This window comes from Hippopotamus amphibius, chromosome 3 (assembly GCF_030028045.1).
Source record: "Hippopotamus amphibius kiboko isolate mHipAmp2 chromosome 3, mHipAmp2.hap2, whole genome shotgun sequence".
NCBI lineage: Eukaryota > Metazoa > Chordata > Mammalia > Artiodactyla > Hippopotamidae > Hippopotamus > Hippopotamus amphibius.
In genome coordinates, this window is record NC_080188.1 from 109,501,665 (window position 1) to 109,527,675 (window position 26,011).

Sequence of the window (26,011 nt, forward strand, 5' to 3'; positions counted from 1 at the left end):
CTTTCTATTTCCTCACAGCTATTTCTAAAACACTGTTATTAATCATGTCTGATTCTTACTTTCTGTACACTATATTCTCTTCAGTTCTGTTGGGGATCCACACAGAATAAGGAAATGCAGTGAAGTTGCTGCACTTTGTTTCCACACGAGTATCACATTTTCATCTTAGGTAACTAAAAATGAAAGCTCTTTATTGATTAATCTTTGAAAGGAAAGATATATTATGCAGAATACACTGTATTATACTTATGTCTTCTCTTCTCTTTTCTTTGGGAAATTTATGTCACCAAATTTCTCATTCTCTTAGTAATGCCTTAGCCTATAACTAGGAATGATAGATGGCGCATGCTATGGGAAGGTGGGAGAGGAAGGCATGAGACTGCATGTAGCAGAGACATAAAGGAGTGGGAATTTTATTCCAATCATGGATGGAAGAATTGATACTATTTGGCAATGAGATTTTAGTTATTAAGGGCATTTAACAAGGATGCTCTTCATGACCTTGTGTGAACAACATACATTAACATACAGTGTAAGTGTCCAATAAATATTTGTTGAATGAGTGAACTTGTAATAGGTACTTATAATAACTAATAGATTTTTTATGTGTCTGGGTTAATCTGTGTATATATGTATATATGTGTAGTACATTATCTATCACTCTATCTTTCCTAGCAAACTATTTTTATTCTCCACATTAAATTTTTATTTTTAGAACTTTGAAAATAATGACTTCCTTTGCCTGAAAGATCCTCTTGTATTGAACCCTTATGCAAGAGCTTTTTCTCTGTCTTCAGAAGCTAAAAATTTGCTGAATATGATTGTGTTTAATTGTATGTGGAAGAGAATTTTGAAGTATAAAAAGTGTCAAATAATAAACACACTATCTTGAAAATAAAGTGAGCCAGGAACATACTCATTCCTAGAGGCAGTTAAATATTTTCATAATTATCCCATAACGTCTGTCAGAAACTGTTGAACTATAACGAGGCTTCCTTTCAAACTTTTGTTTGTGTTTCTCATACAGTAGAAAGATAATAAATAGACAGACCTGGAGGACAAGAGCACTTGAATTCGTGCTAAGTTGATGATCTGGGGAATCAGGTATATTCTTTTCCGTGAAAAATGGCAATTCACCAAGAATTTACTCATCATCTAATAGGTTTCAGATACTGCAGACATTATGTCAGGCACTATGATAAATGAGGAAACACAGCAGAATAGCTTGTGTGTTCTAGGTGGTGCTAGGTATAGTGTGTCACCAGTGACATATATATTTCCCTAAACTCCCAGCTTATGACAGATATTTATTGTCTTTCTTTCCACAGTTACAGTTGAAGGTTCAAATATAAATTATCCTGTAAGAGGGAATAATTCTTACCTGTTTAGGCAATTCCAAAAGTACAAGATATATCTGAGAATTACAGTTTGTAACTTATCAGACAGAAAGGAGGTCTCAAAAGAATGGTACACTGAGATGACTTTGCAGAGTCACATGGAGTTGGAACTAGAATGAGAATCCAGATTTCATGTAGATAGCCAGTGTGATCTCAGGAAATTACACATCAAATGTTGCCTTATAAATGTTTTAAAGTGACAGGAACCAAGTGTCTGAAGAGGTGGAAAGCATAATAGATAAAATAAGAGAGACTTGAAACAAGTACTGGGGCAAATGTGCCAAGAATATGCTCCACAGTTATAGGAAATGAACTTTTTTTTTTCCAATGAAATTCAGGATAAATGCTTTCATGATTAACAGGTATCATTCTTTATTCCTTTGTAGGTAATTCAGGCTCCAGGAAGGTGTTAGTTTCTAAATGGATGCCCTCAGGCCTCCCAACAAGGTGACTGAATTTGTTCTCCTGGGACTCACACAGAACCCACACTTGAAGGAAATACTCTTCGTTGTTTTTCTGTTCATTTTCCTTTTTACTGTGCTGGCCAATCTGCTCATTGTCATGACCATCTCCCTCAGCCCCACACTTTCTGCTCCCATGTACTTTTCTCACTCACTTGTCCATCATAGATACCTCCCTGAGCTCTGTCACCACCCCCAAAGTGACCATTGACCTGCTGTACCAGAGGAGAACCATCTGCTGGGGTGGCTGCCTGGCTCAGATCTTTGTGGAGCACTTCCTGGGAGGATCAGAGGTCATTGTCCTCACTGCCATGGCCTATGACCGCTATGTGGCCATCTGCAAGCCTCTGCACTACACGACCATCATGCGACAGCGGCTCTGCCAACTCCTGATGGTGTTGGCCTAGATTAGGGGAATCCTACATGCCACTGTGCAGATTCTTTTCACTGTGAACTTGACCTTCTGTGGTCCCAATGTCATTGACCACTTCATGTGTGATTTCTTCTCACTGTTGGAAATTGCCTGCAGCGACACCTACTGGCGTGGAATGGTGGTGGCAGCTAACATGTGCTTGCTCATTTTCTTCATGCTTCTCATCTCCTACATAGTCATCCTGAGCTCCCTGAAATCCCGTGGCTGTGAAGGATGATGCAAAGCCCTCTTTACATGTGGATCCCACTTTACAGTAGTGGTGTCTTTTTTGGTCCTTGTATATTCACGTACATGCATCCTGTGACCACTTAACCTGGGGACAATTTCGTGGCTGTGTTCTATGCAGTCCTCACTCCTGTGTTAAATCCTATCATTTACACAGTGAGAAACACAGAGGTGAAAATCGCCATGAGGTTTGGGTTTGTTGAAGAGGAGAGTAACCTAGGCTGTTCAGGGTGCCAAGTATTTGGTGATTTATATACACAGGGAGGATTATACCTGTTGTATACTGAGAAAGAAAATTAAGAAACTTTTCTTATCATCGACCATAACAAATGGAAAAAGGAACTAATATTTGTTGATTACTTAACATTGGCTAGGCATGCATTTTTTAGGCATTTTGATGACTTTAATGTACTTTACCGAGGCTCAGTGTTCATGTTCATACCTCAGAGTTGGCAATAGAAAGGATAAGTGTAAACCCCCAGTGTGATGATTGTAGGGTAAGGTTTTCTTCATACCCTTGCTGCTACTTTACCAAATTCTTCATATATGTTATTTGGATGAAATTGGCTTTTCCATTGGACCTTGATCTTAGAAATTCTTCTATTTTTGCTTAGCCTGTGGTAAAGCAAATAAGGGATAGAAATGCTTAGGTAAATACATGGGGGAGGGACAGTTGAGTGAAGGAATAACAGCTGATTTCTTTTTTTCTGTGCAATGAATTTACCGAAAGCAAAACAAGTGACACCCACAAAAGGAGGGTAGATTAATTCCCAATTTATGTCTAATTATTTCCTTGAAACAAAAAAGAAAGAGAAATTTTGAAATTACTCTTAATTTGCTCTATTTTCTTGAACATTCTTGTGGCTCATATTTCTTGTTGAATAATCAGAAATGTTTTCATTTTTTATAGCAAGACTTGAGGAACCATTTGAAACAAGGGTAAGCATCTTTTAGAAATCTCAACAGAAAAACGTCAATGGTTAGTTTCCGTTGCTATTGCTCTGTAGGTGTGACACATATATTTACATTAAAGTAACACTTTCTTCTCTATCAGGCATATTCAGTATATTTTTCCACATACTAAACTGGTATTTGTATTATTATTATCCTAATTTCCAGTGAATCAATTTGAAGCCAAATGAGGTTTACTAATTTTCTGAACTCACATCATACTGGCTTACCCCATAATGTGCATCAGGAGCTATTCCACTGGAATGCAACTTCCTTTCAATAGTTTCACCTAGAAACCTCCAATCCAGGCCTTTAACACTCAGTCTTACCTCCTTTCAAATAAGACACAGTTGTCTGTGTTATGTTTAGGTCTATAGATAAGAAAATTATCTGCGTTCTTCACAATTTCATTTTTCCTTCAAGAAGATGATGTCAAATATTTTTAGACTTGTCTCACATGTAGCACTATAGGATTCAGAGGAACAAGTTTATTCCTTGTTTGGAAGTTCAAGTTATGCCTCTTAACTTTTACAAAAGAGATATGTGAGTATGGTAAAGGTAACCAATAATGGAAAAGAATCTGAAAGGAGCGTATATATGTATACCTATACAAATATATGGGTAACTAAATCTCTTTGCTGAACACTTGAAACTAACACAGTATTGTAAACTAACTGTAATTCAATAAACAAAAATGGAAAAATATTTTAAAACTCACCAATATTTGTATGATAGTAGATTTTGCTTTTTGTTTTTTAGGTTTTTTGTTTGTTTGTTTATAGTTCTATTGTAAAAACAAGTATCCCTTTTGGATTTCTTTCCATTAGTGAAAACAAGTACTAATGTTGAATGTCATAAAAGATGAGTGGCTAAGGAAAACTTTCAGAATGTGAGAGATACCTGCAATTCTCCTCTATGCATGTGAAAAATCCTAGGTCATCTTACTGTTATTAATAACTCTTTATAAGTCCAAGCTTCCTGACTGCAGCACTCCAATGCATATTACTTTTCACAGATGTCACTTTCTCAAACTCAGTGATCAACTGGAGCTATTTTCTCTGTAATTTGAATATTCAGTAATGTCTGAGCATGGTATTGGGGTGACTGTGTTTACTAGGTTGTTCATGGTGGTCTCCAATTAATTAAAAACAGAACTTTTTCCCATAAAGTCTAGGCCTAGAGGATGATATAATCAGCACTTACTCTATTTAGATGGTCAAGTTTGAAATTCCTGTTGGGACTTAAACCTTTCAACACAATCTGGACTAAATGATATGTGGTCATTTTGTCTTGTGACTCTTAGAGAGGAGATGAGTGGAATCCAGGGTTAAGGATGGGGAAAGTCTTGAGTAAATGAGGTTTCTACTGTAAGACCAAAGAGAGGATTTGAAGAGGGAATCTAAGTCCAATGGTTGTGTCTTAGGGGCTGTACCATGGGCTCAGTGGAGGGATGAGAAGTCTAATGAGGCACAAATTAGGAATTGTCAACAGAAAACTTGGAAGTTGTGAGAACTGAATGAGGAAGCATAGGCTGTATGGCATTCTCAGTGGATAGAGTCTTGCTGGTTTGTGAGCAAGTTTAAAGCTCCTTTAGATGCTCCATTGCAGTCATCATCAAGAATCTCTCCTGAGGGCCAACTGCATTGTGACTATTTTTGATTCATTAAAATGTATATATATGTAGTAAGTGTGTTTCTGCTAAAAATCAATGAGATAGAATGTTTGCATCTGTTGTATGAGGATACTTTGGCTTAATCTCAAATTTTACTTTGGTGAAAATATTAGGCATTAAGTGAGGGAAGTGAGCTCACTATAGTAGAGGCCAACTGTGAGGCATACATTTTGATAGGTTCTTTACATACTTTAACTCTCTTTTTGTAGGAACAAGTATTAGTAGATACAATTTTTTTCCATGTTATACAAAATTAAAATGAGACTCAATAAAGTTAAGCAAGACCAGGAAGTCTTTTAGCATCGGCTTTCTCTAGTTTTTCCCACTTCACAATACTCCTTGTTATCATGATGTGAAAATATCAAAACACAGATCTGATCATTGGCCACATTGTGAAGTTGTCACTGAGGAGTTCTTCCCTTATTTCTTTGGGGGGAGGGGCTTTTTCTTCCCTTCATCTCTTTGTTGTCCTCCCTTTCGCAGATTACTTACATTCTCTTGACTCTTCTTTCATCAAAAAATAGTTATCTAATTATCATTTTTCCAGAGATATATTACCCTTCATGGGCATCCAGGAAAGTGGGATGTAACAGGCTCAAGAAATGAAATTCAAATCATTGAATTTCACAAGAAGTAACACTTGGATGAAGGAGATATTTAGAGGGAAACAGCAACTGAATTACTGAAGAAATTGATACTCTGCTTGGACATGAGGTAGCAACTTGAAAAGCTAAATAGGTGCTATTTCCATAGGGTTTTTCCCATTGTTATCCAATAGTGTTAATATTTATTACTAGAAAAAGTGGCTTCATAATAAATTCACTTCAGGCAACTTTGACTTATTTAATTTATCCAAAAAATAGTGTTCTGTGTCTACAGTGGGCCAGAGAGTTATGGGAGCTGGGTATACAATATTGAATAATAAAAAAAACAGGGTTGTTTTTATGTGGAAATAAGTTCCAGTGGGTAATAGATGGATAGTAATCAAGTAAAGAAATAAATGAATAATATATCTTTGTTAGTAATGGGTAAGAAAAAAAAACATTTTGTAAGAGCATGTACAGGTGAGCAGAACTGGATAGAGATTTGTGTAGTTGTTTGAAGTATAGCAAGAGTTTCAGTTTGGTCTGAGTTTAAATAACCGTATTATGCCTCTTTCTTCCTTTCTTTCTCTTCCTTCCTTCCTTCCTTCCTTCCTTCCTTCCTTCCTTTATTTCCTTCTTTTAAAGAGTAGGTTACTTTAAAATGTGTTATTGAAATGGGGAAAATAGTAGCTACCCTAAATGTTTGCTACAAGCATCTATGTATCAAGATAAGTCCCAATTTCTCCTACTTCCCTGGGAGGCTCTGTCCAATACAGCAACTTGGTCTGACAGGCTGATTTCTGATTTCTGTTTCTTCTTGGGATTTGTCTGATTTTGTGCATCACCTTTAAGGCTAGTGTCTCTATTTTCCACAGCCCCCTGGTTCTCCCACAAGGAATCCTCACTGGCTTTCAATATCATATATGTTAGGGGGGATTACCTTCCCAGTGCAGGACCCCTGGGCTGAGGAGCACTATATGGGGTTCAGACCCTTTGCTCCTCTGGGAGAACCTCTGCAACTGGATTCTCCCTTGTTTGTGTGTTGCCCACCTGAGGTATGGGACTTGACTATACCCTGTATCTGCCACTCCTATCAGTCATATCATGAATCCTGCTTTATGTTTTTAATAAGAGGATCTGCTAGTCATCAGGTCATCCTCATCAAGAGTGGTTCCATAAATAGTTGCAATTTTAGTGTTTTGTTGGGAATTACATGAGTTCAGGGTCTTTCTACTCCACCATCATGGTCACGTCACCCTGTGTGTCTATCTCAAGTATTACAGCTTTGTGACTTTATAAACTGTGTGCTTAACGGGCAGTTCCCTTGCCATCATTTCTTATTCTTTAACCTTTCCTTTAAATCTCAACTAAAGTATTGCTTTTGTTGAGAAGACTTCTCTGAATCCAGTTTGATTGATATATTCCTATACTCTGACCCTTAGCATTTTGTCAATATTCTTGTAAGAGCACTTTTTCACTGGGGATAGGGAACTAGGACTTTTTTAAATTGGTCATCACAATATCTGTGCCACATTGGACACACATTGATACACTATACACATTGTTTTATTTGAATGGATAAATAAAAAGATTAACTTATAATGCATTTAGACCTTTCCCTGCTTGTTTTGTAGCTCGACTGCTTCTAATATGTGAACTCAGCTCCTGTACAGACTAGATGGATTGAAGGAATAGCGTAATGTAATTCATCCTCTTAGGCCTCACACAGAATATGAAGGAGGAGAAAGTCCTTTTTGTTAAGTTCTTGCTCTTCTATATTTTGACTGTGGTGGCAACTTGCTCATTATTATGACTATAGCAGTCGGTAAGACCCCGATCTCACCAGTGTACTTTTTTCTTGCTAGCCTATCTTTTTAAATCTAATTTTTTCCTTTTCTATTTCCTGCAAATTGATTTCCGACTTGATCTTTGGGAAAATACCACATACTTTGACTCTTGCATGACCTGGCTCTTTACAGAATATTTTTTGGTGAATCAGAGATCATCCTTCTGTTGATGATGGCCTATGACCGCTATGTGGCCATCTGTAAGCCCCTGCATTATTTGGTTATCATGAGGCAAAGGGTGTGTTTTGTGCTGCTGATAATGTCCTGTGTGGGAGGTATTCCGTACTCTGTAATTCAGATTAGCACTATTTATGGGCTCCCATTCTGTGCCCCAATGTCATTGATCACTTTATGTGTGACATGTGCCCTTACTGAAACTCATCTCTACTGACAGCTATCTCATTGGCATCTTAGTGGTGGCCAGTGGAGGACTGGCCTCTGCTATTGTGTTTCTGCTCTCACTCATCTCCTGTGGAGTCATCTTGCACACTCTGAAGGACCTGAGTCAGGAGGGGAGGCTCAAGCCCTCCAGATCTGTGGTTCCTACATCATTGTGGTTGTCTGCTTCTATGCTCCCTGTGTTTTCTTGAATGCAAGACCTGCTAAAGCCTTCTCCACTGACAAATCATTGACTGTGCCTTATATACTCATAAACCCCATGCTGAACCCATTAACCTACAATGTAAGCAATTTTGAGATGACTAATGCTATAAAGAAGCTCTGGAGGGGAAAAAAAAGGCAGATCAAGACAAATTAGTACATTACCCATCATGAAGTTAGTAATTAGCTTTAGGGTCAATCTCCTTGGAATAGAAAAGTCTTCATAAATTTGATACAAACTTTCCATTTTTTAAAGGACTAGTTATTATTATAATTGAAAAATTAAGTATATGTTCATTCTATTACCTAAAATTCCCTGCTAGAAAGTAAACTGAGTAATGTCTGATTTATCACTACACTTAGAAAGGTAAGATGCATTTACAGTAGAGACTAAGTAAATAATATGTAATGAATTAATGAATTTTTATAAAGTAACTAATTTCAAATTAATTTCTGCTTATACTATTATTACTTCTTATTAATTTTTAATTTTTAGTCAGATTATTATCCTTTCATTTTATTCACTATACTATTTAAAATAATTATTAGTATATAGAATATCCTTTTTACTCAATTTCATTTCTTTTACATATAAAATCAGTGTAATTTTCAATTTTTTAAATAAAAATTATTAGGTATGCTGGTTAATAATAAATACTAAAAGTAGAATCCATGCAAAATGAAATTATGTAGAATAAACCTCCCCATCCCAAACTCTGTTCTCTCAGTCCTTACAGATGCAGTCACTATCCTCTGTTCCTAAGATTCTTCAAGTAATAACCTGCAAATTCAAGCACACTTTCATCTATGTTTGTGTCTATGTTTCAGTGTTTAAAATTTGCATTTTATTGCTCAGCCTCCTGATGATCTTTACACTCCACTTTATGCAGATCTAACTCCTAGTTTCCTCCTACTGCTTACCTCCTCTATAAATATACCGTAAAATGGATGTGTCTGGTCATCTTCATGTTTTCCCCAGTCTTTCTCAATACTAAACACTTCTGCAATGAAGTTTTTGAGATTTCATATGTATGAGTTCCTAGAAGTGGAACTGAGTCCATTGTTTTATGGATTTAAAATGTTGATGTTCATCGTTGTTGCCAGCACTCCATCCACTTGGGCGTCTATTCACATGTTCCAAATGATTTGTACTCCTTTTCCATGAAATGCCCATGAATGAATTTTACACGTTTTCTTTGATTGCTGATCTTTTCCAAACTGATTTGGGTGGTGCAGCCACTTTCACAATATTTATTCTTCCAATACATGAACATGGGGTATCTTTCATTGTGTCTTTAATTTCTTTCATCAGTGTCATCTTGTTTTCAGTGTACAAATGTCCCCTCCTTGGTTAAATGTATTCCTGTGTATTTTATTCTTGTTGATGCTACTGTAAATAGGATTATTGTTTACACTTCTTTTTGGAGAGTTTGTTGTTAATATATGTAAATGCAACTCATTTCAGTATGTTGATTTTGTATGCTGAAACATTCTTATATTTGTCTGGTAGTTCCAAGAGTTTGATGCAATTATTTGCATTTTCTATATGTAAGATTATGACTACTCTGTACTCTGTTAAATATGGCTTCTTGTTCTTACTATCATGCATATGAGATTTATGCATATCAATGTGTTAATCCATAGTTTACTCATTTTATTGCTGAATAATATTTCATATTATGGATATATCACTATTCCTTTATCCTTTTTTCAATTAAGAGATATAGACAACAGCTGTTTCCAGCTATTTGGAATTATGATTAAAACTGCTCTAAATAATCACATAGAGTTTGGGAAAGGAAGCAACCAAACCAGAAATAACATGAAGTTATTTTCAAGACACCAGATGTGAGAAATAAGTGCCAGTGATCAAATGAAAGATTGGAAACCAGTTGAGATCTAGGATTTTTCCAGTTTACTACCTTTCAAAAGTTTCCATGCTGTGGTACAGAGAGGGATACCTCATAAAATCCCAGTAGACTCATTGAGTTGAGCAGATGAATTTCAGAGTCTGAGGAGACCAAAACAGGAAGAATTCTAAGGTTAGAACAGTGCAAAATATATATCTACTTATAGATGTGATGGGGGGTGAGAGGGCAGGGTAGTCTGTGGCATGACAGAGAGAAAGAGAGCTAGATTAGCCAGAGAGCTAGAGAGCGGGAGAGAAAGAGAGAGAATTCAGGAGTACTAAACAGCATCCCTCTCAACTCTTCCTCAGAGTACGGCTCAGTGCGTGTATTTGAGGAAAATACCTGAGGCTGGGGAAAGATTTACCCAGGTGGATTAGAGTGACGAGTGCTTGGTGCTCACACACTGGGCCAGGAAGTGTGCCTATTTTCACCAGCTAGAAAACCTCATAGTTCACAGGGGCAGTGCTGTTGGTTGAATACTTTGAAAGATTCTACATCAGTAGTGAGACATGATTAGCCCTAGACTGAGTGCTTCTCAAGACCTGTCTCAAAAACCATTTCAGCAAGATTTTTTTTAATTCTAGAAGAAAACATCCAAAGGAATCAAAGTGAGTATCATGTTCAGAATTCTGTGTCTTTGCTAATGTAAGTTATTAATCTAATTATTTTCCTTTTGATACCCTTTTTTCTCGTATATGGGTTATGCAGGGTGCATAAAATGCATTAGGATGTATATTAATTTTCTCCCCTCTGTGAAAGTGTTTATGTAAGATTGGTACTATTTCTGTATAGTTGTTATACAGAATTGATTGATTAAAGCTACATGGGAATGAAATTTTGGGGAGGGGAAAGGTAGGATTCTAAACGAACAATTTATGTAGGTATTCAATTATTCCAGTTTTTAACTATTTTTCTGTGTTTGTTTAGACAGTTGTCTTTTACATAGCAGGGGTCCGTTTTCTTTTAGGTGGCAACTATAGTGACATAAATTTATTTATCATATTATTGTATTATCTTCTTTACAGTCTAGAGAATCTGCAGTGATGACCATCTCATCAATCTTGATTCTGATAATTTTTTCTTATATTTTCTTAGTCCATTTTGCTAGAAACTTATCAATTTATTTAACATTCAAAGAACCAATTCCTGGTTTTAAATAGATTTGTTATTTTCAGTCAATTACTCTTTTAATGACGTCTATCTCCTCAATACCGTTTCCATACTACAGTGTTATCTGGGTTTATTTTAATTTTCCTTTATTAGCATCTTGAGATAGAAGCTTAGTTCATCCCTTAAAATATTTATTGTTTTCTAATATTTGCATTTAAAGCTATACATTTCTCTCTAAGCACTCCTTTAGCTTCATCCAGTTAATTTACACATATTAAATTGTGTTGTATATATTATATTATAGTATATTATATTATATTCCCCTATATATTTATATAGATATTTCATAGATACCTTTCATATTTCTTTTAAATACATGTGTATCATTAGATTTCAGTTGAAAACATACCTGAAAATATTCATGAAAAATTTTAGGCCTTTGTTGCTTAATTTGTAAATAATTGGAAAGTGTTATATTTTTGTTATTAATTTCTAATTGAACTACAGTATTATAATATATGTATGCTTTATGATTTAAGTCCTTAAAATTGTATTGGAATCTGTGTATTGGCCTAGGGCATTTCTCATTTGGTGAATGCCTTATGACACTTTGACATGAATGGAATTGTCAGACAGATATTTTCTCCTTCCCCAGGTTGGCACTAACACGGATTTTATCAACTTGCTTGTCTGAAATTATTTGACAACTTTTATCTGCGTTTGAAATAAACTTTAAATGACTTGTTCTGAAAAGAGCATTGGTTACTTTTGAAAATCAGTTCAGATATCATCTTCCAATACAAAGCTTAAACTTAATGAGATTTGCCAATTTTGAAGGTCATGATTTAAACAAGAGATTTTTCATATTTAATTTCTTCCCAGTCTAGACATTTCCCTTTTGGTTATATGATGCTAAGTTGTTTCTCATGATTTTCTCCCAGAGGACAGGGTTCTCTAAGTCCTGCATGGTGTTATCCTGGAGGCATGGTGGTTATCCTGGAGGCATCTCTGGAGGTAAAGTCTACCCTCAAAATTATGACTAAAGTCCCAATGTTTTAATTAGACCAAATGAGCCTTGAAGATGCACCAAGTGAATGACTCAGTAGTATGTGCTGCAGTTAAATGTAGACAAACTGTTTACAGCCTTTCTCCCTTACATCAGAGAGAATTTGTCTGTGGCAGTAATAGCAAGACAGGCCTCTTCTTAAATTGAAATGATGGACTCAAAACATAGTAAAGTATGCACATGAAATTATTTTCCGTCCTTCAGGAAAAGCAAAGTTCAACAATGCTGTGTGAAGACAGGACAGTATAAGTGATTGTGAATCAAAATGCTGCAAAGGCTGTTTCACTATTTCACTTTCATTGGTATCAACACAAACAGCAAACTTTTTATTGTAAACAATTCTTAAATAATTTGGAGTTTTCTCTCTCTCCAATCAAAATGTTGGTTTAACACTTGTTTGTTATCAGGACAAATCGTGCAATAGTGAATATTTTGAGTTGCTGTTCAAAATTAAGATTCGCAGTTCTTTAGGGTATAGAATATTCATATTCATTTTGAAAATTCCAACAATGTGAAAAGTAACAGTTTTTGGAATGACAAATGAATTAGATTTCCTGGAAGCATGGAAAGAGTTGGTCACGTGGAAGCAGTTCAAGATCCAGTGATGCTGCATGCATCTTAGTCTCTGTGTTCTCAGAGATGGCATCAGTACATGAAGGACATGGCATCAGAGCCCAGAACATGGATTGAACGGCTTTCTCCTTATGCAGGTAATCCAGGAAGTGTATTTAGAAACAAAATTCTAAACTAGGCTTTTAATTTTGCAAGAGTACATTGGTGTTGTGAGAATTCAATCTTTTAAGAGTTCTCTTTTGGGATTTTCATAATCAGCCATGTTAGGAATCCTTTATGATTACCAAAATATCTAAAGATTGATTCTATCCTATAATATTATTTTTGAATATTTTCATATTCTAACGATTTGGAATAAATTTACCTTCTGGAAGACATCCTTAGAACTAATTACAAGTGTAAATCTTTGGGGACATTTTCATGGACAGATATTTGTAAATCTGATCAGAAGTTCAATTTATATATTCTCTCAACATAGCCCGTTAATCTGATAAAAATGAAAAGTTGAAGTAGCCTCTGTAGACCTTGATTCAGTGACTTTGAAGAACCCAAGATAATATCGTAACAACCAAGCTATTATTTCAATTCCTACTTTTCTGTTCAGAGATGAGCTTCAGCATCCTATCATATGACTTTTGACCATTTAAATGTATTCTTCCTTTAATTGTTGATATTTTTATTTATTTCATATTTTTACCTTTTATTGGTTAATTGCTTAGACATCTTTGTCTCTTTTAGATATTACCTCTGCGTATATCCTTTAACATGTAAATATTTCTCCAAATTACTTTTGTATATTGGTGTTGTGGCATTGTTTCCAAATCCTGAAAAAAAATTGAAATTGTGAAATATATCTATTTTGGATTTCGATGATTGGTTAAGAAGATTCTTCCACCCCTAGAATGTAGAAATTCACCTCCTACATTAGCTGGAAGTATATATGAGGTCAACTTTGTTTTGCTTTTTTATTAAACTTTTCATCAGTATTAATTTTTATGTAAGGGATTAGCTATATGTAGGATTTAATTAGCTTCTAGAGGGAAAGCTAGTTGTGGCACATCATTTATTTAATAATATGCCCTTTTCCCAAAAATGTGTCTACTTCCTTACCTCTCCATTAGTCTAAAAGATTGTTGAGTTTAGGGAAAATGTTTTCATCAGCCCATTATATAATCAATATTATAATATCCTATAATATTATACTATATTACAATACACTATAATGTTGATTAAATAATATGTTGTTTAAAATGTTCCTAAACTATAATTATGAATATTATAATATATTATAATATCTGAAGTACTGGAACAGAATAAAGTATACTGCCTATTTGTTGAATGAATGAACATATCATGAATTCTATAAGTCAATAGAAATAATTATATTTACAGGTAAAATTGTCCTGAACTCTGAAATAAGACATACAAAAGCACCTATGGAACAAAGGAACAATGTAACTGAGTTTGTCCTCTTGGGGCTCACTCAGAGCCTCCAGGGTCAGAAAATATTATTTGTCATGTTCTTGCTCATCTACATAGTGACAATGGTAGGCAACCTACTCATTGTCCTGACTGTGGTGTTCAGCCCAACCCTGGATGCCCCCATGTACCTCTTTCTTGGTTGCTTATCATTTCTGGATGCTGTTTATTCTACTACCTTCAGCCCAAATATGATGAAAAACTTCCTTTGTGAGAAGAAAACCATTTCATTCCAAGCGTGTATGGCCCAGCTATTTATGGAGCACTTATTTGGTGGTGCTGAGATTTTACTCCTGGTGGTCATGGCCTATGACCGCTACGTGGCCATCTGCAAACCCTTGCATTATTTGACAATCATGAATCAGCGAGTGTGTATTCTGCTGCTGCTCTTGGCCTGGGCTGGTGGATTTTTACATGGTGTCCTTCATCCTCTCATTGTTTACAACCTTCCCTTCTGTGGCCCCAATATCATTGACCACTTCGTCTGTGATATGTACCCTTTGTTAAAACTTGCGTGCATTGACACCCACATTATTGCCCTCACAGTACTGGCCAATGATGGGACAATCTGTGTGGTCATCTTTACACTCTTACTCATCTCATATGGGGTGATTCTGCACTCCCTGAAGAACTTTAGTCAGGAAGGGCGGCGCAAAGCCTTATCCACCTGTGGCTCCCACATTACTGTGGTGGTCTTCTTCTTTGTGCCCTGTATTTTTCTTTATGTGAGATGTCCTTCTACCTTACCCACTGATAAATACTTGGCCGTGTTCTATACCATTATCACCCCTATGCTGAACCCTCTAATCTATACTCTGAGAAACGGAGAGGTGCAAAATGCCATGAAAAAACTCTGGACCAAAAAAAAAAAATGAGGAAGCAGGAAATGTTATCACCTATTTCCCATGAAGAATTGCTCTTTTGAGGAAAGCTATGTGTAATTATTTAACTGTAATCAATGTCTCCTCAGTTTTCATAACTTTGGCATGATGAAAAGTTTTATTATGTGAATAATTCCAATGATTACAATATACTTTTAAGATTTTCATAATAAACTATTTCAAATACATATATTTTTTGAAATACATTCTTAAGATTTCCATAATTTAAAATGTCAACAAAATAAAATATCTCTATTGAGACTACAGATTTATGTTCTATATGATGAGTTAAGCTATAGTTAATATTGTAAACTTACCTAATTAGTGGAAGAGTTTCTCATATTTCTTTTTAAATAATATAATCTTTTTCAGAATTAATAAGGCTGATTACAGATATCAAAAAACTAGCATAGAAATAGGACAAAAATCTTGGTTCACTGCTCCCCCTGCAGAGACAAACTATATTCATATTTGAAGCATGTGTCTTATTTTGCTAGATACTTTACATGTATTATTTTCTTTATATTGCTTAGCATGTTAGGGTTGAAGACAGATGTTTCAGAGTTGTAATATTAATTATAAGGAGGCTATCTTTAGAAAAATAATCTGAATGAACAAGGTGTATATGCAGAATAATAACCAAATCACACTTATTATGCAAATTGGGGAATTATATTATCACCTTAAGTTTACCAGCTTTGTTTGGAGTTATATTTTAATAGAAATAACCCACTAATCTTCTTAGATGTTTTAGAATATCTGGGAAGACCTCTGCTGCTTTTCAATATTTGCATCTCCTTTTTTGTTTACCGTGTTTCATAGCCTTCTATAGCAACCCAGGCTCTGCCCATCATGTGTAAATTTAGCACAATCCATGGCACATAAGCTTCAAATATGCACTAAGGAACTTGAGACCAGATATTTTGGGTGATATCATTGTTAAGGAAGATGGTGACGCTATATGCCACTCATCTCTCATTAATATAATACAGATAACTTGGTAATAAAGAGGACAGAATACATTGCTTTATTTAACAGAGGCATCATTCATAAAATTCTCTCTCTCTGAATCAGGCTTGAAGCAACATATTATCTGCCTCTAATATGGTCAGAAGAATGTGATCAAAGAAACTTATTTGTATGCCTCCCATATTTTGTCTGGATTCATGAGGAGCTACAGCTATGGGGTGCTGGGGTCTTTTCACTAGGAAATCACACTCTATGAGAAAACTCATATCCTGATGATTTTTATCCCTATTGCATGGAGATTTCTTGTATTATCTCAAAATCTTCTCAAATATAATACTATTCACCAAATAATAGCAAGCATTTAGTAAACTTATATAATTTACTCCTCCACTTTTGGTTGTTGCTATATACTGAAAGTCTATGCCCCTCTTCAAAATCATAAATTAAACCCTTGCTAATGTGGTGGTATTGGGAGTGGGCCCTTTGGGAAATGATTAGGTCATGAAGGTGGCACCCTAATGGTTGAGGTTAACACCCTTATAAGGAGACCTCAGAGAGCTCATGTGACCCTTCTGCCATGTGAGGACACAGGAAGAAGATGGCTGTCTTCCCCCAGATAAGGAATCTGCTGGAACATTAATCTTGGATTTTCTAGCCACCAAACCTGTGAAAAATAAATGTTTTTTATTTAATCAGTCTACTCTATGGTGTTCTATAATAGCAGCCCAAATGGACCAAGACAGAAACGTAGTGAATTTTGAAATTTGTGTAGTTATTTCAAGTGATGAGATAAAAATCTTTGTTAATTGTCTATGTCCCTTGGTCTGTAAGCTCTGTGAAGTCAGGAAGAATATCCTAATTGTCTTTGTGTTCTCTGATCATTTCACAATGCCTGGGACATAGAATCCACTATATAGAATTTCTCAATTACTTGAATTCTTGATCTATTGGAGTGACAATTTATATCAGTAAATTTTAATTAACTTTTTCTACATTAAATATATTTACAAGTATTACTCTTTTTTGACATTTGCTACAATTATTTATTATGTTATTTATGTTAAATTATAAGTGTTTTTATTAAAGGTGCTATTTTAATATTATTTTGATTATTTATTTCTTCTATCTCATCACATTTAAAAATTCCATTTCCTCCCAATAATTTTATAAATTTTAACTTTTTTTTCTTTCTTAAACAAATCGTGAGATGTATACACACACAATGAAATGCTACAGAACCATAAGAAGGAATGAAATAATGCCATTTGCACAAATATGGATGGTCCTAGAGATTATCATACTAAGGGAAGTCAGAGAGAGAAAGACAAATAACATATGATATCACTCATATGGAGAATCTAAAATATGACACAAATAAATTTAGCTATGAAACAGAAAGATACAGACAGAGAGAACACATGTGGTTGTAACATTGTGAATCAAATATACTTCAATAAAATAAATGTTTAAAAAAACACTTCATTTATTAACCCAGCTAGAATTTATTTCTGTCTCTGGTAGTGAAATATCTAAGCCTGTTTTCCCCAACAGGTAAAATAATCTGCCAACATAACTGTTAATTTCAGTTTGTTTGATGTTTTTCTGTGTACTATGCCAGATGGAATTCTGAGCCACCTTTTCCTCCTCTTTCTCCTTTTCCTCCCCTACTTCCTCCACCTATTCTAAACTTTAAAGTCATTTTGCAGTTTGAAAACTTCCCATAAAAATATGTTTAGAATGTCATGATACTATATATCTTTTTGGAGGAAAATTACATATTTTAGTAGTTTGTATTCCCATACAGAATAAGACACAAATTGTAAATGATTCATTGTTGTCTCAATAAGAATTTGTAATCATCTTCATAGAGAGTATATAAATCTTGCCTTTTGGTTTTGTTTCAGAAAAAGAGGATCTATTTACATTTGACTCATATTTTCAATGAGTTGCTCAGAAAAGGCTCAGTGTCTTGCTGTCATGAATTACAGCCCAATCCTCAAGGCCACAGATATATTTCTGTATCCAAACATTCACAGACCTGAGGCAACAACACACAACTGTGTACCCCACCACAAACTGAGATCTGTATGCAACCTCAAGTGAATCTCTATGACCAATTGTACCTCCATATTCAGTGTCATATAGCTGTCTGTCCAATTGCACCTATGTGTCTATATGTGAACACCACCCAGGTCTGTATCTGACAACACATGGATCAGAATTTGGCTCCCGATATGGATGCACTTGTATATGCATATACATATCTATCTGATATGAGCACACACAGGTCTATATCTGTCCACACACAAGGCTGTAGCTTGCCATGAACAGGTCTATGTTTGATCACACACAGCCTGTATATGTCCACACACAGGGCTATATCTTTCTATTCTGTGCTCTGTATCTAACCTTAATGAATTTGGGCAGAATTTTGGCTGTAGAATTCCTGTTCCATGTGGCATGGACTGAGGTCACTCTCTAGTCATCAGCGTATTGCTGGACTTTTAAGCTGGGTCCAAGATGCCTGCACATATATAAATGGTGCCTTGGCAGGGATGGCTAGAAGAACAGGCTCTTCTGGATCTCTCTCTTCCCCATGTAGATACATGACTATGTGGACAATGTCTGTCCATTGAGTTTGTCAGACTTGTAAAAGGGCAGCACGGGGCCCCCAGAGGGAGGAGGCAAAAGTCATCAGGTCAGTTAAGTCTCATCCCATCATGGCTTCAGACCTAAATCCAGGATCTCAAGTTCAGGCTGCTTTTGCACATTGAAAGGAACAATCAACAAAATGAAAAGGATATCTATAGAATGGGAGAAAATATTTGCAAATCATATACTCTCTCTATATATACTATATATATATACACTCTATATGTATATATACTCATATATATATATATATATATATATACACTCTGTACTATATGTATACCCTCTCTCTCTCTCTCTCTCTCTCTCTCTCTCTATATATATATATATATATACTCTAAACATATAAGGAATTTCTACAACAAAGTAATATAAAAACACACAACCCCATTTAAAATGGGAAAATGTATCTGAATAGATGTTTTTCCAAGGAAAATATACAAATTCCAATAGGGACATTAAACGCTGCTCAATATCACTAATCAAGGAGGAAAAGCAAATCAATGCCAAAATGAGATACCACCTCACACCTGATAGGATGGCTATATGACATATACAGGAGATTACAAACTCTGATGAGGTTTTAGAGAAAATGGATCCCTACCAAACTGTAGGTGGGAATATAAATTAGTTCAGTCACTCCAGAGAAGATTATGGAGGTTTCTCAATTAACAATAAAACTAACTTATGAATAAATAGCCTTACCTCTATGTACATATCCAGAATATGAAATCAGGAGTCTGAAGAGATATCTGTACTCCATGTTCATTGCAGCATTATTCACAATAGGCAAGACATGGAAACAACTAAAATGTACATTGATGGGCGAATGGATTAAGAAAACATCGTATCTATCTATCTACGAGGGTGAGTAAAAAATTATCTGCACTCTGGCTGTAGAATTTATAGAAGTTTTAACACAACTGGAGTGCGGATAATTTTTGACTCACCATTGTATCTATCTATCTATTCTAGCTATCTCGCTATCTAGCTGTCATCTATCTATCTTTCTATCTATTGGAATATTATTCAGACATATAAAATAAGGAAGCCTGCCATTTGTGACAACAAGAAGGGACTTTAAGGGCATCATGCTAAGTGAAACAAGCAGAAAACAACAACAACAACAGCCACAAAATATATACTATATGCTCTCACTCATATGTGGAATTTAAAAGAAAACTCAGAAGGAGAGAGTAGAATATTGATTACTGGGGGCTAAGGATGAGGAAAATTGGGAGCTGTAGTTCAAATGGTACATACTTCCAGTTATAAGATGAACAAGTTCTGAGGATCTCATGGACAGTGTGGTGACTAGAGTTAATATTGTATCATATACTGAAAGTTGCTAAGAGAGTAGTTCTTAAATGTTCTCACCTCACAAACACAAATTGTAACTATGAAAGGTGATGGATATGTTAACTAACATTATTGTGGTGATTTTTTCCATATGTGTGTGTGTGTATGTGTGTATCAAATCATTCTTAAACTTACACAATGATATATGACAACGTATCTCCACAAACCTGGAAAAAAATAAAATAAAATTGATTTTATGTACTAAAAAAAATAAAAGTCTATGAATTAGAGACATGGTATTTCTTCCCTATGACCTACATACCATTTTATTTGGGGGGGGAGGGATGATATAATTGAAATAGATGCAGTTCACAGTAGCTATGGTGCTTCCTTTAGTTCAGTCTTCTTAAAAATGTGTAGAATTTTTTTTATAATTGGAGTTTATTACACTATGGAAACATGAATAAATAGTTTTGAGAATAGCCCTTCTGAGGTTTGGGTTGAAAGTTCAAGTGCAGTAGATAATAGCCTTAAGCTTCTTAGGAAGAGTTTTATGTGGTTAAAGGGTTTGTGAGAGAAACCGCGTATCTTTCTGAAGTATTAACAAAGGGTCCTACATCTACAACATTGAGATCATATTTATTCTGATGCCATTTCTTCCTGTGAGAGAGCTTTTGTTCCAGGGAAAGGCTGGGAATGCAAACCAGTTCTATATTTGGAATCATTCTATCCTGGCTCCTTTATGTTTCTCCTCATCCCTGCTTGAAACCTTAATAGTCGCTGTTTTGACTAATCTCACTTTAAGCATTTTTTATCACAATACGTGATGCTAAATGAAAAAGCTGATACTTTCAATACTATACTTGGATATCTTGATTCTATCTACCTCTTTATTTAAGTATATTTTCTACTTTCCATGCTACTTATAGCTGACGCTATTGCCAAACATTTCCAGGACTAGATATATCTGTAGATCTATAGATAACTTTAGATCCCAACAATATTGAACATCTGAACAATATTGAATTTGAGATTTCCTGAACATGATACATATCTATTTATTTTGGTGTTTTAAGATTTTATTTCTTTTCTTCTTTTTCTTTGCTCTGTTTTTTGTTTTTCTGGCCATGGTGCATGGTTTGCAGGATCTCAGTTCCGCAACCAGAGACGGAATCCAGGCCACAGCAGCAAAAAACTGGAATCTTAACCACTTGGCCACCAGGAGACTCCCTTAAGATTTCATTTCTGAAAAGATTTGTAGTTTTACTGAAGGGATCTTTCTGATCTTTTCCTAAGTATTTACATTTTTTGTTGCTATTGTACAAGGTGCTAAAATTGTTTATATATTCCAATTATTATTGATACTGATATATAGAAATGCAACTTCCTATTTTAGTAGGGTCTACACTCCTACAAACATCCTATGTTCACTTATTCATTCTCATATTCTCTGCATGTAGATTTCTTACGGGTTTCTATGTCATAATCATGTTGTCTACAAAAAAGGATAGTTTCTTCAGAGATAGAAGTATTTAGCCTTTCAATTTCTTTTGGGGTCATTTTTAGATGATTGTGTTTTTCCTTTATTTTTATCCATTTTACCTGTTAATCCAATTCACTGAAACAATGCTTTTTATAAAAGTTCTTTATTATTGTTCTTTTAAGGTATGAGAGATCTGTCTGATCTCTATTTGCTTTTATTTTTGGTATTGGTAAATTGTTTTCTCACTTTCTGTCATCCATGCTAGAGTTTTATAAATTTTATTAGAATAGGATCAACTTTTGGCTGTTTGATTTTCTCTATTTTATGGTTCTACTTTGTTGATTTTTTTATCCTATTTTAATTATGCCCTTTCTTTTACTTTGACCTTAATTTACTCATCATGTCTTCCCCCTTAAGATAAAGTTTAGATAACATTTTAAGCTTTATTTTTAATATAAGCACTTAAATCTTTACATTTCTTCTAAATAATGGGTAGGCAGCATCCCACCCATTTTGTTATGTTTTTGTGGTCTAGATATAAGCATTTGTACCTTATGGTTTCTTCCTTGGTTCATGGGTTCTTTAAATACTTATTGCTGTATACAAACATTTGGAAGATTTCATAGATATCTGTATTAGCTATCGTCTTCTGCATGTCAAATTACACACAATCTAGTGACTTGAAGAAAACAAAAGACACTTATGATCTCACAGTTTCTGTGTGTCACCAAACTGGGCAGGACTCAGCTGGTTCTGTAACCTGGTAGAGCTAAATCAGACTCCTTGTTGGATCTGTTTGACTTTAACCTTTGCTTTTTGTTGCCTTTGTTATTATAATCACACATGATGGCCTGCCTCAGGGAACCCTGCCCCTCTGCCTGAATGTTAAACTAAAGTGCCTCTGTTCAGCTCACAGGCAGACAATCTGCCCTGCACACCTGTGTGAATGACTGCTGAAAAGAAGATATTAATATATCCCCTAACCTAGGCTGGTCATTCTTGGAGATCTTTTGTAAGACTGATTGCCCTTTAAATTTACTTCCTCACAGACTCTCCCTCTCTTTTCTGCCCATTTACTTTACTTCCTCACAGCCTCTCCCTCTCTGATGTTATAAAAAAAACTACCATCCAGACTCCGATAAGATAGTTTTTTGGAGACACTGATGTTCTCGGTCTGCTGGCTTTCTAAATAAAGTCATATTCCTTGTGTCAACACCTAGTCTCAGATTCATTGGTCTGTCCTGAAGCGAGAAAAGTGAGCTTGGACTCAGTAACAGATCTTTCCCTTCAGGTTCTCTCACGAGGCTATAAGTAAGGTGCTGCCTGGTGCTGCAATATCACATGAAGGCTCAGCTGAGGACAGATCCTCCTTTTCATGCATATGGTTGCTGGCAGAATCCAGTTTCTCAATATAAAGTAAATGCAGAGGAAAATATTTTTTAAAAAGTGAAGTCATGACTCATACAAATATAAAATCAACACATAAAGATTTCATTTATTGATTAATGAGGGAAAGAGCAATATAATAATACATATTATAATCAGTAAAAAGGAAATTCCAGTGTCTCACTCTTACCATTGGTCAGTCAGCAATGTGTAAAGAATTTACAACTGAAGGCAAAGCTGTCTTTATCTGTAATGGTCAGTGAAAGCAATGAAACTCCCATCAGAAAACATTTGCCTTACAATTTCAACAAGAATTCTTTGAATTTTTCTCAATTTTCTACAAATTAAAGAGTTACAAAATAGCTAAAAGGCAGTAAAGGGCATAAACCCCATAGAATCATATAACTCGATGAGAGGATAACAGATAACACACAGATTTCCATGAAAACACCCACTAATATTTATCTTACATCTCAGTCTTTTATAATACTCTTTCCCACCAAAAGTTAAGTTTATTTAGCAGATATACATCAAAAGAATACAGATGCTGTATGAATAAAATAAATTTATTAAAGGAAAAACTATTTTGTCATTTATTTTAACTTTTTTTAAAGGAAAAACTGCAGAAGCTTTCTACATCCATTGGAAACCTGTCAACAAACAGCATATTTTGAATGGGACATTAAAAAGTGTTGAATATATTTATTTGTCAAGAGAGAGAGCTAAGGGAAACTAATACTCATAAGGGATGATACAGCACCCTGGGTCTGGAAGCAGTAGGACACCACAATGCGATCTGGGAGAGGGTCCATCTAACAGGGCACAGCCTCAATTAAAGGCATCCAATCATTGACAAACCACAGCAGGGAATCGGGACAGTAAACACCATGACATTCCTTCTTTCTTCTCACCTGCCCTCTAATATTCAGCTAGGGCTACCTCTTGGCCAGAAGGAAAGGGAGCTGGTTGGTGCAGACCAGGGAAGACAGCTGTTTAGGGTGGAAAGTGTGAGAGATTTCAATGGCTGGAAAGATGGAATTATCATTCCAAATATTTATGCCATTTTTTGTTTTTGTTTTTGTTTTATGAAGAGAGTAAATGCTATTTTTGGAGTTAGTGGGAAAAAACAGGGGAATGGGAATCTTCCAACTTCTTTATTCACTTAATTTTATGGAACATCAGTAGAAGTCAAATACTGAACCAAATGCTGGTGATAAAGATGTGAAGACAGATGCAGACCAATGTCTCAGACTTATTTAAGTGGCGCTTAAATGTAAGAGGGGTGAATTAGACTTGATCTGTGTATAAACAGTGTTCAGAATCAGAATCAATAGTTTGTGTGTGTGTGTGTGTGTGTGCATGTACACACATATATATGTGTATACATATTTTTTAATATTTAAGGGAGAGATTTTTGTATTTCTTACTGGCTGAGAAGCAATCAGGTTTATTACATGGGGATCTCCTTGTGCCTGGATATCCTCCAGCAAAGACCAGCGACCACTGTTTAGAAGTTGTGGAAGAAGGATTTGAGCATCCTTCAATAAGCTGAATAAAACTGCTTCAGAAGTTTATACTTTCCATGGAATAGAAAATGTAGCATGTTTCTTTCCTCCTGCACACCATGGGAAAAATGCCTTCTCTAATTAAAATGATTTGGACTTACCTGAAAACTCAAAATATAAATTTCTCATCACCTTGCTATAACTTACAGGGCTGGGATAGGGAAGGTGGGAAGGAGTCACAGGATGGAGGGGATATGGAGATAAATGTATAAATACAGCTGATTCACTTTGTTGTACAGCAAAAGCTGGCACAACGGTGTAAAGCAATTATATTTCAAAAAAGAGCTTAAAACACTATTGTCTTTACAGGTTAATTCCCCACTTCTGAATTCAACATCAGCATTGAAATGGAAGAAGACAGAATGAATGTGACTGAATTCATTCTAATGGCACTTAGATTCCTCAGATGCAGAGAATTCTATTTGTACTATTACTTACCAGCTGCATTGTCACTGTCAATGACAACTTGCTCACTGGTTACTATAATCTGCAGCCAGACTTTGACCTCCCTTCCTGGCCTTCTTTCCTTGATAGATGCCTGCTATTCCTCTTCCATAATCTCTAAAGTGCTAGCTAATTTGCTCTCTGATTCAAAAGGTCTCTCCCTCAGGAGCTGCATGACACAGATCTTTATTGAACATTTCTTGGCAGCTTCAGAGGTGGTCCTTCCTGGCGTCAACGGCCTGTGACCACTACATACCCATCTGCAGACCGCTGCACTATGTCACCATCATGAACCACAGCATATGCTGCCTCCTGGTGGGGGTGTGTTGAGCAATGGGTTTTCTCTGCTTGATTGGATAGATCCTAATCACTTTCTTGCTCCCATTTTGTGGCCCCAACATTATGGATCATTTCATGTGTGACATTTTCCCCTTGATACTACTTGCCTGCACTGACACTTTCCTTGCTGGTCTCTTGGTTGCTGCCAATGGTGGGGGAATCCCTGTGATCACTTTTGCAATATTGTTGGTGTCCTGTGTGGTCATCCTGTGCTCCTTGAGGACTCACAACTCTGCAAGGGAGGAAAAATGTCTTGTCTACCTGTAGCTGCAACCAGTAGCTACTTTTCACATGGATAAAGCCATAGCCGTATTCTAAACAATTTTACTCCCATGTTAAACTCTGTTATCTACCCAGCAAGGAATTCAGAGGACAAAAATGCCATGAGAATGTTATTAAACAGGAATGCCATTGCAGATAGGAAATAACACAACATGGAGTTTTTATTTCTCTCAAGGTCTTTACATTTTCACATTTTATTACTCTAAAGCCCTTCCCATACCCTCACCTGACACTAACAGCACCTCTGCAAGGCAGGTACTATTATGATGAGTCCCATTTCTCAGATGAAGAAGAATAAAGTTGAAAGAAGTTCAATCATCTGTGCAATATCAGAAATACAGCTAGCGTCAGATCTGCATGCTTCTAAATCCCAGCGTGATACTCTTTCAACCATGTCAAAGCA

General features: G+C 35.6%; 1 protein-coding gene and 1 pseudogene across 1 annotated transcript; both read left to right on the forward strand.

The window, feature by feature from the left end:
• Nucleotides 1–14,265: 14,265 nt before the first annotated feature.
• LOC130849842 (olfactory receptor 4A47-like) lies at nucleotides 14,266–15,183 on the forward strand. The gene has a single exon (XM_057729029.1). It carries the CDS (start codon nucleotides 14,266–14,268, stop codon nucleotides 15,181–15,183), a length of 918 nt encoding a protein of 305 aa, XP_057585012.1.
• Nucleotides 15,184–22,973: 7,790 nt separating this feature from the next.
• Nucleotides 22,974–25,754, forward strand: LOC130848620 (olfactory receptor 4C46-like; annotated as a pseudogene).
• The last annotated feature ends 257 nt before the right edge of the window (nucleotides 25,755–26,011 follow it).

Coding starts and splice junctions, on each gene's coding strand:
- LOC130849842 (XM_057729029.1), top strand. CDS start 14,266: ATGGAACAAAGGAACAATGTAACTGAGTTTGTCCTCTTGGGGCTCACT.